We start from the raw sequence: 17776 nt of genomic DNA, 5'->3' as shown, positions 1-17776 counted from the left end.
TGCATAGAAGAGAGCAATCACCACAAATTGGAAAAAAATCAAAACAGACACCACTTTGGACAGCTGCCCTGGTCACTTAAAAACCCAGATGGAACTCATCTAGCCTTAGGCAGGGAACGAGGGTGGAGAAAAAGGCAGGGGAGAGAACACATACAAGCTGGAACACATCTGAGGAATGGAAAGACAAGCAGAATGATCACCAATTAGCCTAAGGACAAGGGTCTACAGCTAATGCATTCTTGTGGTGGTCACATATGGCCTCTCACCAGAGTTCTGGAGCAGCTGGACTGGCGATTTGACTGTACCATAATATACTGCAGCATGACATCCTTCTCTGCAGTCTAATCTAAACTGATATTCTACTTTTAGTAACAGAAAAAAAATACTTCAAATTCAGAAAACAGGACGTCACATAATTTGGCCAATTAAATTAACTCCACCAATGAACTTTTAGTAGAAACAATGTTTAAAAACTCTTTTTTCCCCCCCCTCAATATGGCATTGATGCCTACCTCAGACTTCTACCACAAAAACTAAGCATGGTAATAGTGCTTTTCTAACCAATTGTTTTTTCCACCAAAATTACTCTTGCTGTAAAATGGATCATGTTTCCTTTTATTGAGTTAGGCCACCTTAACTACCCCTGCTATGTAATCTAAATTGTCATATTCTCATCTCGAGTACATCTGACAGTGTAATGGGTCTGCCTGAGATGCAGCCCTCACCGTGCTGTGCAGTGGTAGCTAGATAACACACCAGGGCTTTGACTGCTGCTGAGCAGGGCTCACACAGCACCAAGGCTGTTTCCCCAACCTTTCCCCAGTAGGCTGGGGGTGGGTAAAAACTCGGGAGGGGACATAGCCAGGACAGCTGACCCAGACTGATCAAAGGGATATTCCATCCCACATGACGTCTGCTCAGCAATATAAGCTGGGGAAAACAGGAAGAAGGGGGGACATTCATTTGGCATTTGTCGTCCGGAGGAACCGCTACACATACCAGAGCCCTACTTCCCAGAAAGTGGCTGGACATCGCCTGCTGATGGGAAGTAGAGAATAAGATCTTTTGGTTTGCTTTTGCTTCCACACGTGGCTTTTGCTTCATTAAACTGTCTATATCTGACCTATGTGCCTGTTATATTTTCTCTCCCCTGTCCAGCTGAGGGGGTGAGAGTGACAGAGCGGCTTTGGTGGGCACCTGGCATCTGGCCAGGGCCAAACCACCACAGACAGGTTGAAAATAAAGGCAGCAAGCAGGATTCACTCAAGTTTTAATAGTTTCTTTTGAAAGCTGAGACAGAACAAACAAGTTGGCTGGTTCTGAATAAAGTATGCATATTAAACAAACCTAGATATTCTGTTATCATCTGTTACCGTTCAGTCATGCCTCTTCGGGACACTGCAGATTTGCATCAAAAGCTAGCATGACCAATTAAGGTCTTCGAACAAGCTCCTCCCTACCCATCTCACAGGTGTCCTTTCAGCAACAAAAAGTATCACTATGTATTTTCTTAGGAGGAATACCATATGGGAGTTCTAGGAAATACGGTATCAGACTTTTACTCACTCTTCTTTTTTAAATTGTAATCAAACTTTAAGAGAAAACAGCTTATTTCCTCAAGTGGAAAGTTTCACTCATTAATATGGTTCTGAGAGCATCATATGCTACATAAATTAAGCAAAACACCTTAACAGTTCCTTCAGCAGAAGTCTGTAACAGATGTCACTTCAAAGCTAGATCTCTGAAAACATTCCCATATATTCTCCACAACAGCATACCAAGTGAAAGCTACACCAACATTTAGTCAGACACAGAAGTTAAATGGGGCACTGGTCACCTGGATGGAAGCTGTCGGGAACTCAAAGCAATTGAGAATCTTTCTTTCATTTTAACCTCAACACACTATGATGGGTTTGGATACACTATGAATTGGATGTAATCTTGATCAAATTGTAGAAACACCAAGTTCAGAAACCAGTTTGTAGATGTTGTGATAATGGCCAAGCTTTTCTCTAGAGTTGAATGCTTTCACATGAAGTAAAAACAGACTAAGCATACATGTTTCCTGGTTGTTTCCTGAGCAAGTGCACATACAGCTGGGGCTGAAGCAACGTGGTCTGTAACAGTTCATTCACCTTTTGTTTCTAATATTACCAATATGTCCAAATGGCAGAGGAGAAATACAACCAATTCTGAAAAAATTACTGTTCCACTAGGACACACATTCCATGTAACTTAAGATCACTTCCCCTGTGAAAACCTGCAGTTATGAATTTTAGGGGCACCTGTGAAACTAGATTTCTCCTACAAAAGTTTTCTTTCTTTTATTGATCTTTCTGCTTTGTTGGATGAGCTGCTGAACTTTGGCTGGCAGAATACCCTTTCTACAACGAGCTTAGAAATGTTTAGTAGAAACATGCTTGTGACGCGGATCGTAGCAAAAAAGGAAGAAAACTTTTCCTAATATTTTCTGCTGTAGTTGCCAAGAGAAAACTGAGGTAAGACATACCAAGAGGCTACCTACCTTGAAATACCTCCCGCCTAGGGCAAAACCATATCTAGCACAATCTCCAACTGAGGAACTACCAGATGGATGCACTTTTATTACTACCACAACTATTCTGAAGCCTTGTATTATCGCTTATTAACAAAGTCTCAATCAAAACCAAAATAAAAATCAACAGGGATCGCCTTCCATAAACCTAGACATCCTGGCTTCACATTAAGAAACACCCATAGACAGTTTAAAAGTGATAAGCACTTAGTAAAGGAAAGCTAATCCACACCAGAAGGCTGCAGAGCGTAACTCAGAACACAACAAACTCACTAGAAATAGCCAGCAGACATACAAAAGACAAGATGATCATCACAACTGCACAGGGGTCATAACCACAGCAAGATCATAAACAAACATTACTGCAGTCTCTCTTGATTGCAAGTGAAATACCAGTTCCCGGTTCCACTTTCCCTTAATAACAACCTAGTCTGGAGAAACTAAACAGCACTAATTCAACCAATCAATTCCATATGAATTCTTCCACAGTTCTAATTACACAGTGCTTCCAGGATGTTTTTACTAGATCAGGCACAAATTGAAATTCACTGAAATTCTGGTAAAAAGGCCCTCTCAGATAGATTCCACTTAATATACTGGACAAGAAAGGTTTAACTTAACCCCACCAACGTAATTAATGAACATCCCGACACGGCACACAGAACAATGACAATAGCGATCAGCACTTCTGTTATCAGCACTTCGCACCCTCCAGCAGTTGAACAGCTCTCTACCACCTAATAAAGCCACAGCACAGTAAATCAAATCTTGGCAGCGCGATATTCCATTCCCAAAGCTACAAAGCAGCCAACCAGAAGGATTTCTACCACTTGAGAAAAAAGAAAGCGCAGAAATTATTGTATTTTCTGAGCTGTTTTACCTACCTTGTCCTTGAAGATATGTGGGTTTTGATAGATGAAGTCACGATAGCTTTCTGTACGCACTTTATCCTATGATTTAAAGAATAGAAAAGCGCTCACTTTTTCTCCTTAGGTACAGCCTATTATTCAAAAACACTGAAAAACTTGCTTTTTAATATGGCCTAAACACGTTTTGTGGCTACTGCACTGATAAGGGCTCTGCAGTCACGACACTTCCCATACAATATTCTTTCAGAATTTATTGTCTTTGCAAATGAAGCCATCTAAGCCTCCGAAGGAAAAATAAGGAATTAGCTTACAGTTTCCCGAGTTGCTGCATTTGATTGTGGTTGTTTCAAAATTCTTAATACCTCTTCACCACTTTTCAGGAACAGCAGTAGCAGAGCAGCAATACTGCATCAACTTTACATAACAACCTTCCACACAATGGTAAAAATTTGAGTCATGAGCTCATAAAACGTTTTGTATCATTTCATTCTCTGACACTCCTGAGATACACAGATTCCTTCAAAAAAGTTATGGATCAGATTAACATTTTCTATCTGCGAACAAACTGCAAATTTGCAAACCTGACAAGCTAGTAATTGAAGCAGTACAGCCCATTCTATGAAAGGCCAATATAATAAACAAACTTACAGTAATTCAACATGACCAGAGAAGCTGGAATGTTTTCAAGGATATAACTAAACATTTCTAGTATCTTAGCATATGAAAGCTAGCAGTATAGCTCCAATCTACCAGCGAGGTAATCTAGTAAAACATTGATTTTCTTAATATGCATCAGCAGGTACACAAATTGACAGTCAAGTATAGGTTTTGGAATTGCTGTTACAGTTGAAGTGTTAGAGCAAAGTAAAAAAAAATTTAAGCAATTTTTATCTAGTAAAGACAAGTCTATAAATAATACTGAAGTATAAAATCCAACTGCTTATATTTAAGAGTATTTTTCTACTATGGCAGGTAAGAATTTTTAGAAGCAATACAGAAAACTAAAGAAGTCTTCTCTAGTGAGAAAGAACAAAGTCTATTTTATTAGAACAACTAGATCAAAAACAGAGACTGAGAACAAAGGATATGTTCAGAAAAATTCTGGAGGATTATTTTGAGGCTTGAAAACCCTAAAATCCCATTTTAAGTTTAGGAGGATTATCATACACACAGAGTGCCCAAAGAAACAGTCAGGGGTGATTTTAGAAAATTGTACTTTAAAATTATACACAATTAAGATGAATAAAAAAAAATAGTGACCCTTTAAAATCATACTGGTTTACTATGATGTTATATTCAGAGCAACTATTTTTAGTACTTCACCTCTATTGCAGTATATAATAGGATTTGCTGAAACAACCAAAAAAGTTGAAAAAAAAAAGAAAAAAAAAATCAGAGTGTTCAGCATCAATCAAGAAAGCAGTCAGCTGGAAAGCTTTCAGCCTTACACCCTGCCCACTCACATCGCCTCAGCACTGCCCCAACTTAATCAATACAATTCTAGCTGCTGTCTCTACTGTATGCACTGCTGCTCGAGTAAGCCACGGTCAATTCACTTCAGGTCTCTCTACTCATCAATTCCATTCTCTCACTCACCATTTCAGTGTAATCCGCCTTTGTTTTGTTTTATTTTAGTAAATAACTTTTAATAATTTTTTCCTTTTTTTTAAAAAAAATAAATTTCCTTACCTTTTTATTTAAGATGATAGCCAAGAAATTCTTGAGCAAAAAAACAGCAAGGGAAACACTAGCCATTTGGCCAGTGTAAAGTAACAATACTCTTTCCCCATCTCTGAAGTATTTGCAGTAAAAAAAAAACAAATTGAAACGTCATCCTACCACTACCAGGCATAAGGAAAAAAAGTTTGCAAAACTGAACAGTGTCAGAAACAGACTTAAAATTCAGACAGTAAGGCTCCTTTCTAAAAAACTGCAATGTAGCAAGTCACTATATTTTTATAAATAAGGTAGACATACAAAAAAAATAAAAATCAAAGTGAATGCCTAGCATATAGGAAAAAATTGAATGCACACATGATAAAAAGCAATCGTTTTCCTATGTTTAGGAAAGTCTTCTTAAAAGCATTCTGACAAACATTCCCCGAAAACAATAAAATACAATTTTGTACCAACACCCTTGTGCAGAGATGTAGAATAATCATATAGTTTATTAGCAAACAGAAAGGCTTCCTCATTCTATAGCCTGTAACATCTCAAACGACACCTTTATGCAACTGCAAAACCAAACTTCTACTACTTTTATTTATCTTCAAGACTTAAGCTATCTTTCTCCAGACTATACGTTTTAGAAAACATTCTTCTACATACGTAGACATCGCTGTGCTTCTGTAGAATCCCTCCCCTTAAGATTAACCTCATGCTTATTCTACTCTTAAGACAGATTCATGTGTATTTCTATATTGGGGCCACTAAATTATTTACAAAGAAGAAAACTTTACATAGACAAAAATCACCTCACAACTCCACATTCTCTCTCTACATTAGGCAGAAATGTTATTTATTTCTGCCTTAAAATGCTAAAACTGTTTATGACTTTCACAACTACAATACTTTCCCTGAAAGGAAGCACTAAGAGATCTGGATTTACAAGTGAATTGTAAGTCGTTGGGGTTTGTGTTTGGTGTTTTTTAACATTAAAAGGGCATACACAGTTTTGCCTTTGAAGAGTTTTAAGCACTAATTTTTTATCTTTATCCTATAAAAGGAGCGTACAATTTTTCCCAGCTGTTCAATGTCATCTTATCAATACACTGACTTGTGCACAAATACCAACAATTTCTGTTTACCTCGCGCAACAGGAAACCACAATATCTGAGAAATAGTTTTTCCTAACAAATTTCAATTGTTAAGGAAAAAAAACTAAATAAAAATATTCACTGTCTGTACCATGTGTTATCCTTTATCTTTTAAGCACCCAGGAAAGAGCTGCTTTTTGGTAAGGTTGTGGTACAGATATTATCACATATCTTCAAGCATATCTGTAAAGTAAATGATTTTATATTCCTAATGCTTCCTGCAAACAAATTTTACAGAAAGGAAATAAACCCAAAAAAAAGATCTCTCAACTCAACTCCTAGGGCAAAAAACTATCTTGTATAGAAAGGGTTAAAATTGCAGCTGCTCTGCAGCATATTTACAGGCACACAGCCCACCTCATTCCATCTTTCCTCTTTAGTCCTACTAAGCTGCAGTTGAGATAACTTGCTAACCTTTAGCATCTCTTCGTGTATCCCATAATGCCCATAGGAGCTGAAGTAAACACCGTCCTCATCCTCGTGAAGGTCTGCAATGGCGCTGGATGACGAGCTGCTCCTGATATCTGCGTTCATCACAAAATCCTGTGCAAATTGTCTGTAATCAATTCAAAATACACCCTTGAGACATGTTAATGGGACCATGAAAAGGAGGAGGGGGGGGGGGGGGGGGGAAGAAGGGGCTTGAAAGAGATAAGGAATCCAGACTGCACAGGGGCTTGGACAACAATGAGACCAGCTTTAGGTGTGCACAACCTCCCTCTGCCGGCTCCTCCAGCCTGCTGCACCACCATGCTCTGTCCAGCACCCTCCTGCAAGGACTATTTTTTGCTTTCAAAACAATAGCAAATACCAGCAGTGAAACACTCGAACTTCATTTCTATTTTTAAGAAGGAATTATCTATTTTGTGCTCGCTAGTACAGAAACTAGTACCGCAGTGGTCAGAACAACACGTGTTTTAGGCTGTGCAATGTGGGTACAGACTCAATACAACAAACAGCACAAGAACTACAAACCATACAACACTGCGTTGACTAGTGGCAGGTAAAAGAAAGTGCTTTAAAACTGAAGCATTTGGGTAGAAACAAACCAGAGCTTAAAATTCAAGTTATTACTTTAATTTCATGCTGCTTATTTTTCCTCCTCCATGGCCTTGAATTCCTAACACACATATTCTCTTCCCATTTCTCAAAGCAATTCTGATGACAGTACACAAATCAAGGGGTTTATCACGAAAACACAATGAAGAGTTGACTGGCAAACAGCTCATACTATACCCACAACGAAGTGAACAGCATACTCGCTTCAGCCAGACAACGTTCCTCCAAGGTCTACAGTCCAACATCAATAAAGCTTGCGGCCCCGACCACCCTAAAGCAGCCAAAGCTCACGTTTAACAGAGGTCATACTTTCTTAAATAGGAACTTAATATATAGGAGCTGTAGGCAGCATCTCATGCCAGTACCATCCTTATAGAACAACAAAACCAAAAACAATGTTTCAGCCCTGACATGTCAAACACTTCTCCGCTTAACTAGTTTGGATGGGGAAGTGAAGGTGGTAAGGGAATGCATATTACAAGTTTGTCAATATCAGAAACTTCCTATACTTGCTGACATACAGGTAAGGTCTCGATCTTATTTTTAACATAGCTCTTTAGCATGGCAGTTCGCATTTTCCTTACTTTTAGATAAATACCAAAATGCTAAAAACTGAAGCTTATAAAAAATAGATTCTATGACATACAATTAAGCATGATTTTAAATTTAAAATTATTTAGAACAGATTCAGCCAATAATTCCTCCAGCCTATGCATGCAACACAAGTACCAAATAAACCCTAGAGACAGACCTGCCCTCTCGCCTTTTTAATCAAGAAAAAAAAGAAGGTAAGTAAAACCAAACCCCATCATTCCTAAACAAGAAACAGATGAAAAAATTCAGGGTATACAAGCCATGCTCTCAAATCTCTTTAAGTTGTACCTAATGCTAAAGGTGACCTGATTTACAGAACTGTTACCATTTGTTAAGGGGGAAAAAGAAGGTCACTAGGCCTCCAGGTACTTGTCTTTACATTCTACCGCTTTCAATTCTCATAATTCTACATGTGTACTCAGTCTAGCACACTTGGAAAAACATTTCCACAGAAATTATTTCATACTCAACTACTGAGTGCCCTCATACTGTTACTCCAGGGCTCAGAAGGCAACAATCCCAAGGGAACTCTGTGACTGATACTAAACAAGCAGTCATTAAAAAACCTGAAGTATTTTTTTCCTATTAGACAGCAGGACCTGCATAATGCTATCATGTTGCAACTGAAAGAAGTTACAGTTACTTAGGATCCCAGGAAGACTCTGTAGATAGCATGAGAAAGCTCCTGGATCTAGCTTTTTTCACTCCAAAAGTTGAAGTCAGCCAACCAGCCTGCTAAACACTGGTATAAACCCATTTCCAGGCAGAAACCAATAGAAAAACAGGTTACTGTAGATTAAGGTCCTGTACACTACTCTTGCTCCACATCTGACTTCCAAGCAACATCTGTAGATGGTCTCTTCCAGTGGAGGTGACTCCAGCATGAACCAGTATCGCTATGAATTACAGCACGTAGAGACAACAATGCAATTAGTTCATCTGCCCATAATTTAAAACTGTGCTGCTGCATCAGATCTGCATCTGGCTATTTTTGGTGCCAGCCGATCCCTGCTGAACTGAAGAGCTTGCATTGACAAAGAAAAATTAAAGGCTCCCTTTTACAACAGCAGATAATTTGATATACTCTCCTCAAAAAGAAATCTATAAAAGCCTGACTGAAATTTAGAGAGCTGAAAAGAAATTGCAACTGATGACCTGAAAAGGCTTTTCTTTCTTTTAAATTAAAAAGAAAGGAACAAGAGTAAGACAAGAAGACACACAGGAAAAAATCCCAAGTTTTCCAAGTACATTGACTAATTTCTTTCATTCTTACTGTTTATGACAAATTAATGCATAACGTACACAGAGATATCAAAGAAGTGCTGTATTCTATAAAGTACAACTTGCAAAAGTTAAATCCACCCGAAGACAAAACTGTTAATTTTTGACATGCATAATTGTTCACAGCTGATAGAAACTGAACACATGACTTTATTCTGGTACACTTAGTAACTAACAGCATCAAGTGCGTACTCTCAAAGCTTGCAACAAACCCTCAAACATATTTTTACAAAGCAAGGTTTTTGTAGCTTTACTTACCCACAAAAGAACATGAATTATTTTTTCAAGTCTCTTAAATGTAATTTCAGTTCTTCAGTGCCCAATGACTGATCTTGAAACGACATGTCTGCACGCTGCATTTCATCTTACGTAACCCAAAAAAACCATTTATATTCCCATTCCCATGAGCATCATCAGTCTGTATGCTGAAGACCTCAAGATTTAGAAGTAGCATGCACAGCCATGGGGACGTCCTGATTCCCGACTGCAATGCCCTGAATATTTTTACTATAACAGAACCCTCATCTCAGACTGAAAATAAAAGCAGCTGAAAAGCTGGTTTATTAATTTCACTGAGTGTTTCTCCAAATTGTAACTGGATTCTACTACTAACAATCATTGTTCGGAGCCATCTCTGAAAAAGTTGAGAGTCTCATATTTAACTTGTCAATACCTCCCTCTTCTCCGTTGTGTACATCTTCGATGTCTAAATTCATATCTAAATGAAAAGTGTCTGAAATACAAAGAGTGGTCTGAAACAATACACACGTTTCTGGGCCATGTACTTGTTCAGCTTTCCTAACCATACTTTGCTCTTTCAATTTGTGCAGCTTTTGTGCTGTTTCTACTAATCATCTGCAAGATAAAAGTCAAACCTACAGTCCCAAAACAAGTCATGAATTTTATTCCTTAGTTACATTCTACCACTTCTTCGAGTTGCTATTGGTCTTTAAACATGAACACATCATCTTACCTAAAACACATCAACTAGAAAACCCCTAAACTTCAGTTCAAACACTTACTTCATTTTTTGAAGGTCATCTTGTGCTCTAGCCAAGGCTGCTTCTGCGAGTCTTGCTCTGTGTTCTGCATGTTTTAATTGTTCAAGGAGCACCACGGTATCATTTAAACCATTAGAAGGCAAAGCGTTTGCAGGTGCACAAAGATCTTCTATATCTGATAAAACAGAGGAAAAAAAACCCAGACCTACGTGAGGTAATTGGTTAACAGTGGTGATGCTTCATATGACACGAACTCTGTCAACACCACATTTACCCCACAACGCGGTACGGTCATACTGAAATGAATTTACTTACCAAACTGAAGTAGGAGATCATCTTCTAGCTCTGGTTTCAGATATTCCTCTCCTTCCCAAGGCAGCGGCCTGCTGAGTGAACTCAAATATGCTGCTGTTGGTTTCTACACAGAAGGAAAAGAACATGTAAGTTAAGTTTCTTTGAAAGCACCAGCCCTTCAATTTCATTCACAAAAATAGGGCAGAGCCTTGTTCTTCCACTCATCAAAATAAACGGGTTATTCTCAAATAACTTTGTAGCAAAGGCTGAGAAAGATACTACTTCAAAACAGGAGGAGCCAGAAGAGGGAAGAATGAACTTCTGGCTTCCACCCTGGCACCCACCTTAGTATGTACTAAGTGGGTGACTTAGGATGACACTACCACCACGGTGACCAGAAAATAGCATGGAACTACAGCTATGAGCTAGGCCCCAAAGCCCACGAAGCTACAGGATCGAGGAATTCAGAATGCACAGTAAAGCACATCAGACTGACAGACATTGAAAGATACTTGTAGGATTACTCTGCTATCAGGAACCAAGTATACTCAGGGGTTTGACTGTCAGACCCATAGCTTACAACAGGGCTAATCAATAAAGCCAAGACACTAATGCTGTCAAGTGTCTTTGCACGAACAGCGCTGTCGGCACAAACGCCAGCAGTGCTGTGTTCTCTCCTGTTTCCATCTGCTCAGTTAAGATCTTGTCAGGAAAGCAGAGCTCAGATCCTGGACTTCATTTTTTCCATTTCTGTGTTTACTCTGCATAGCTAGTTATGCCTTACGTAATTATTTGAGGATTTAAGATTTGAAGCTTTAAGTAAAAACCCCTAAACTTTTAGGGAACAACCAAAGGACATACTTCAAAGTCATGGAATACATAAAACATACCCAGGCCTAACTTAAAGTCATAGATTCTCATCAGCCTTCCAGATTCCGGTATCATTTTAGGAGAGATTAATTTTAGTTTCTGTGACCTAGGAGATCAGGTGTTGTCCTTACTAACACTGCAGCAGGGGTCTGGCCAGCTCACATCCCCAGTACCAACACACATGCAAGGACTGGGAAGCTTCATTTATCAAGAACTGAACCCATTACTGGAGGGACACAGCGGAGTCAAGGGCCGAGATGAATTACAAAACAACATAATACTACACAGCGTGGGCTTTTTGCAAGTCAGAACATCCTCCTCTGGGAACAACAAAACTCACGTTAATTAAATATATTTAAAATTAAATCAACTTCACATCTAAATAAACCAGTCAATAGCTATTATAATTCCCACGATTTCTTATTTCTAGAAATATAACACAAAGTTTCATACAGTTATTAAAAAAAGGACAAATGGAAAGCACAGCAGCTTGATTTACCATTCTCCAGACATACATTACAGAAGTAGCATGTGGCACACCTACCTTTAATCTAACAAAGTTTATTAGTTTAATGTATCCATAAAAATCAAGTCCTGAGAAGGAGAAAAAAAAAGAGTTTGCATTATGAAGAACCACACACATTTTACAATGATATGAATGCTAATTACTCATTCAATTGGCCAGTTTCCCCTTGGGGTGTACATCATAATCTAGTGTAGTCTTCTCAAGTTTGCCACCTACATGTTTCTTCGCCTTAGTACTAAACCAGGAAATTCTTACCCTCAGGACAAATATATTTGCCAAAAATTAAGAATGGAGCACATGCAAACATGGATTACGAACAGGGATTTCATTCATTTGGTAAGCAACTGCATCAGGACAGCCGCGTTTACCACCTACCAGCTACCTTACTGGTATTTTAGGCTGTTGTGCTCCTTTGTTCCTATTTTCAGCTTTCTGCTTAATAAAATGTAAGTTGATCCTACTCAACAACAATACACACCAGTACTGATTTAAAACTGCCACCTTGCTCAGAAATAACAGCAGTTTAAATATAATTATGTACTCCCCTCACGAACAGCAAGGATACTGCATAAACTCAAAATGCTTTCCACCGGATTTTTGACAGAAACCAGACCAGATCTTACAATTTCACATGCAGATTTCTAAACGTTTCAGGTAGTTCCCATCTTGTTATCTCTCACTCCTTTTTAGCGCATACTCTTACAAAAAATTTCTCCAACAGCGTTCCACTTCCCTGGCTTTCCAGTTTTCCTCTACATGCAGTAAGACATGAATTTCAGGCTCAAGCAGTTCACCACTTACCCAAGTCTTCCAAAGCCCCCGCACCCCTTCACATACACCCTCCTATATGTACCTCCCTTCAGCACCACCTCGGTCTAAGCAGATGGCAGCTTCCAGTGAAAGCCAACCTTACACCTCACTTACACGGAACAGACGTGGGAGGGTGCCCTTCCTGCCATCACCTGAGGGAACATAAGCCAAGGCTGCAACCAGCCCCTTAAGAACCACCAGCAGCACGGCCCAGTGACTTGACCTCTTGGTGGATACACCCACTTTGGTGTCTGCCAAGCTCCTGAGCCCAAGGACAGTGTCACCAGTCGGGCAAGAGCTCCCAAGAAACGAGGGAAAGAGCTCGTCTCAGCACGCAGTGGGCTGGCTCAGGCCCGTCAAGCAGGCAGCGGGGACTCGGCACACACCAGCAGAGATCAATTTTACTTTTGTCACTAGCCGAGAGCTTTACCGTAGATAAAGCATATGGGAAATGGTCGGCATAAAGGTAACCTAGAAGCTTTTTTCTACAATAGCTTATCTTGCTCAATCTTGGCATCTTCAGCTACAAGCAGGAAACCGGTCAGAACCAAGCCAATCTTTGCAATTTATTTTAACTGAGATGTTCGTATTCAGAAGGAAAGAACAAGTTGTGAAAACAACTTACCATGTTTCTTGATCGTATTGCAAACATTAAACTGATGCTCTGTTTCACAGTGGGAGAACACACCTTCAGCAGAACTAAACAACCTATAAATAACAAATTATTAAATATGCAGAGTTAACATGTTTAGAAATTATAACACTCTTACAAGTTGTATATGCTCTGGACCTCCTAGTGCAGGAACGCATCATTTTTGCCCCTGAGAAAGGATGAACGGGCAGCTGCTCGCTCACACACCTCCCCAAGAAGCTTTTACCTTGTTCGAGAAACATTTTGCAACAAAAGGTAACAAACGCAAAAATTTGATTTGACGAAACCACAAACCTCGTTCGCTTTCAAAAACTCCTTGACAGCAAAGACAGCGTTAAACCTAAAATCTAAAAGCCACACGTATATATACCAGGCGAGTCGGCCAGCTGGATCTACTGCTTCGAAATAAAAATTCTCATCTGTTCAGTGACGGTGGGAAAACGGGACAGAAAGAACCGAAGCGAGAAGCTCTCACAGGGCTTCAGGGTGGGGGGAGAGGAATTACCTGCTGCCCCCATCACGGCCTCCTTCAGCCTGCGCGTAACAGATGGCTCCAGAGAGGCCGTACACAAGAAAACCACGACGCAGAGCACTGTCGCAAACTACATATTATTTCTTTTTCTGACGTGGCTCGCACCCCAGCCCCCCCTTTTCTCCAAAGGGCTCCGCGGGCACGACCGCGCCTCGAGGTGCCTCGGCCGGGCGGGGGGGACCGCAGGGACAGCGGCAGCACACGGCGGCCCTCGGGGCTGCCCCCCGCCGCCTCACCTGTCGCAGAAGAGGCAGCGGGTCCGCAAGGCCTCGGCGGCGCCTTCCTCCTCCTCCTCCTCCTCCTCCCAGGCCTCCTCGCCGTCGGACAGCTCGGGCATCTCCTCCTCGGCGGGCGGCCCGCCGGCCCCTGTGGAGCCCACAGCAGGGGGCGGTTACTGACCGGCGGGGGGGGGGGGGGAGGAGAAGGAGAGGGAGAAGGAGCGGGAGGAGGAAGGGTGGCGGCACCGGGTACCCACCTGCGGGTGCAGCGCCCGCCGCCCGGGAGCCCATGGCCCCGCCGCCGCCCCACGTGCGCCGCTTCCGGGTGGCCGCTCCGCCCCGCCCGCCGACGTCAGGGCGGAGGGACGGGCCCAAGCGAGGGTTAGCGCGCCCCCTGGCGGGGCCCTCCGGTGAGGGGGGACGGCGGCACCGCTGCTGGCGGCCCCGACCGTTATTTTTCAAACGCGCGGGAGCAGCAGCGGCGCTACTGGCCGCCCCTCAGTGAGGGGGGAGGGCGGGCGGGAGGTGCCGCCGCCATCTTGTGGGGGCCGAGCCGTGGGGCAGGGCGAGGCGGCGGCGGCCGCGCCGGCTCCGCTGCGGCCCGCCCGGCCCTCAGCGAGGCAGCCCGCGCTGGGACTGCCTGGTGGCCGCACAGGAGGGAAAGCCAGGCGGGCGGGTAAAGGGTCGCGCTCTCAGCCCGCCTAAAATATAGGAGATTGTTTCTGTTTGGAGGTGGAATCGCTCTTGGTGCTTTTGACAGGCGGCTGGCAGCCGTGTGCCTGTTTTTTATAAATAGTGCGGCTGCGATGGGAGAGTGAAACGAAATAACGCCTGCCTATCGGCTTTTAAACAAAGTTTAGCGACAGACTTGTGTATCTCAGGGCCTCATGCAAATGCAGTGGTTAAAAATTCGTTTAAAAAATACATAGGGAAACAAAGCTTGAGGGTCATCATCTGAAGAAGGTAGTACTTGCCATTCTAGGTGGGGCACGGAGCCTCCTTCGTTTTCTCTCTTCATTGTGTGCCTGACAGAAACACGCGTCTCTGCAGAACCAAACGGTGCCCTTCCGCTGGTCCGCACGGTGCTCCCAAGTAGGACGGGGTGGAGGAGATGCCGAAGCTAGAATTTTTCCAGTTTATACCCTCAAAGTGTGGTACTGCAAATATAAAAATAATGAGATTACTGTTTTGCCTTGAACCTGTTTTGTATAATTGCAAGAACAGAGCATGCTGTGTGTCCTGTTGGCACTGGTCTGAATCAGATGGCTAAAGACTGTGTTTGTGCAGCATCTCGTAACCGATCAAGGGTACAGTCTATTTCCCAACATAACATACTTAAGAAATCTCCCATATCACTGCTGTTAGACAACTGCACCTCCTTAGGCATCATACATGAATTTATGGATCTCAAATTAATAAAACAAATTATCCAGCCTTGTGGAGTTATTGTAATTTTTAAATAATATCTTGTACTTTCTGATCAAGTCAGATATCTGTGAGCAGGTGAGATGTAATCTTTTTTCTTCATCCATTCAGTTAGCAAATTTAGGGTGCCTTTGCCTTGGCACACCAGGAGATCCAACATGGCCTTCAAAAGCTCATATTTGCCAAACTCCCCCACTTCCCCTGCTTTGGTCCGCGGCGCAGCATGGTCTCACAATGCATCAAATGGGTTCCTTTTGCAAATGAAACTACCAGACTGCTGGAGGACTGCAGGTCACAAGACTGAACTGCAGCTGCTAGCCCGAAGTTAAACTCTTGAAGCACCCAGGTACTGGGTTTTCAGCACCAAGTGTTTTGCTACGCTTGCTGTACCACACTACCTGCCAGGGCAGACGTTGCAGTAGTCTTCTCCCTTTTTATCTCCAATCTTGGTTTTCATAAGAAGCTATTGTACTTTTTATTTACTTTACAAAGGCTTAATCTGCAACAGGACTCAATCTCGATATGTAGCACTCAGCATAAGTGGAGGTACCAGGTGCTGGTTAGTACATGATAGTTAATTGTTGCTCAACAGAGGGATAATTGGCATTGACATAATCATTGCAGGTTTTGGCCATTTCTAGAGAGGTAGAACCAAGCGTTGGATTCTAGTTCTATTTTTCAAGTGCAATTTCAGTGGTCTTTGCTGAATATAAAAATATGGAGGTTTTATTGGTAAGAAAAAAAAAGGAAAGGGATGCAGAATTTAAGATGGAAACCTGAAAGACTGAATTTACTCATCTGGATTACAACCTCTGATTTCTAATCTGTACTTGTAAATCTGTCCCATGTAGCTTAATTTTCCCTTTCACTTACCCTCCTATCTCTCAAAGCTAACAAAGAAGGATTTTAAGTATGATACTAATTAAACAGATTAGGCTTGCCTAGTTGTAGGCAAATCCAAAGGGACATGAAAAATCTAAATATGGAAACTGGTTTTAGACAAGACCAGAATGACGGGTTTGAAAAAGGATCTACGAGCTACTAAACCAGACCCCTTCACAAATTCTGTTTTGCGTTTTGTTTTTAAACTCCATCTCCATTCAGAATTGCTTCCACAGGTATGACAAGATAACACCGGTTCCGCAAACGCTACTTAGTAGTGTAAACCAATGCTTCTCATGGAATTCTTTTTTATTACACAGTGACTCAGTACTAGTCATTGAGTTAGAATTAGTGCAAAATGCTGCATACGCTTAGTGTACAGAAGAAATCTAGGCAAGTCAGATGCTTCTACCTTACTCTCCCAAAGTAGTGTCTGACTCTATGAGAGAAACAGAAGTGATGCAGAATGATAAACCATTGTTTTCCTCTACTCTTGCTCAAGCAGCTAATGGCAGAAATAGATTTAACAGCCGCTGCTCTGTCAGTAGTGCCCGGGCTGATAGCAGCAAAAGCAGAAACAGCAGCTTCTTTGTGTTTTACTGAAATTCTCCCCCACCGAAGGGGCAAGAGGTCACTGATTGCATAGTCTTTGCTCCATTGCACACCCTCGGCTATTGTTGAGTCCACTTGGAGAGCAACAGACCGAATGTGCCGCACAGCCTTGTAACCGAATCTTTATTATTATTATTGCGTGAATTAAGATTCTCAATAAATGTAAAGCACCTGTTCATTTGGATCAGTGTGTATAACATATTGGGTGAAGACTGTATGAAATCCTTGCAGCAGAAGTGTATAACTTACACCGGGACCTCTTGAAATATGATCATCTTTGTTACAATCTCCTAATCCTTGTAAAGGGATTTGCATGGTACAGGAAGATTTACAATGTAATGGATTACTGTTTCATAATCCGGGCCAAGGAGAAGAAACTTCAAATATTTACAATTTTTTACTGCGTTTCAAACTTTTTTCCAGATCTGGAAATGCAGCGCTGGGGAGACTGTTAGAGGGTGTTTGCACACAAAATATGGTATCAACGTATCGCTTGGGAGCTTTGTTTCATCTGGATTTCCAAGCATGTGTAACTTTGTTCTCTACCTGCGTCACTGTTTTGTGACCACAGTGCTTGCCGTTATTCAAAAGCAAAGTAAGTGTGTTAATAGAAATCCTGTAGGAAACAAATGAAACAGTTTTGAGCGAACTATTATTAAATGGCTATGACTTTACCCTGTGTGAAATATATTTGAAAAAAGAGAGAGAAAATGTTTAAAAATTAAGAAACCACACTGCTTCTTAGCCGGTCGTGTACCCAGAGTTACGTTTTTTCAGTTCT

At 41.4% G+C, this 17776-nt stretch overlaps 1 protein-coding gene across 2 annotated transcripts in view; it reads right to left on the bottom strand.

Annotated features, from left to right (window-relative positions):
- The window catches only part of PRMT3 (protein arginine methyltransferase 3), a 63574-nt gene extending 48208 nt beyond the window's left edge, over positions 1 to 15366 (bottom strand). Inside the window, exons 1-8 of one of the 2 annotated variants that reach the window (XM_086472116.1) lie at positions 14334 to 14367; positions 14095 to 14224; positions 13300 to 13382; positions 11883 to 11932; positions 10490 to 10592; positions 10196 to 10349; positions 6654 to 6795; positions 3439 to 3504 (exon numbers count right to left, since the gene is read on the bottom strand). In XM_086472116.1, coding sequence (XP_086328242.1) covers positions 3439 to 3504; positions 6654 to 6795; positions 10196 to 10349; positions 10490 to 10592; positions 11883 to 11932; positions 13300 to 13382; positions 14095 to 14224; positions 14334 to 14367 — 762 coding nt within the window. Of the gene's footprint in view, positions 1 to 3438; positions 3505 to 6653; positions 6796 to 10195; positions 10350 to 10489; positions 10593 to 11882; positions 11933 to 13299; positions 13383 to 14094; positions 14225 to 14333; positions 14368 to 15350 lie in introns of those variants that run through there. The other variant, XM_086472117.1, reaches the window with a different exon arrangement.
- Between the last annotated feature and the right edge of the window lie 2410 nt (positions 15367 to 17776).

This window comes from Leptosomus discolor, chromosome 12 (assembly GCF_034619465.1).
Source record: "Leptosomus discolor isolate bLepDis1 chromosome 12, bLepDis1.hap2, whole genome shotgun sequence".
Lineage (NCBI taxonomy): Eukaryota > Metazoa > Chordata > Aves > Leptosomiformes > Leptosomidae > Leptosomus > Leptosomus discolor.
This window is presented reverse-complemented; position numbering and strand designations above follow the sequence as displayed.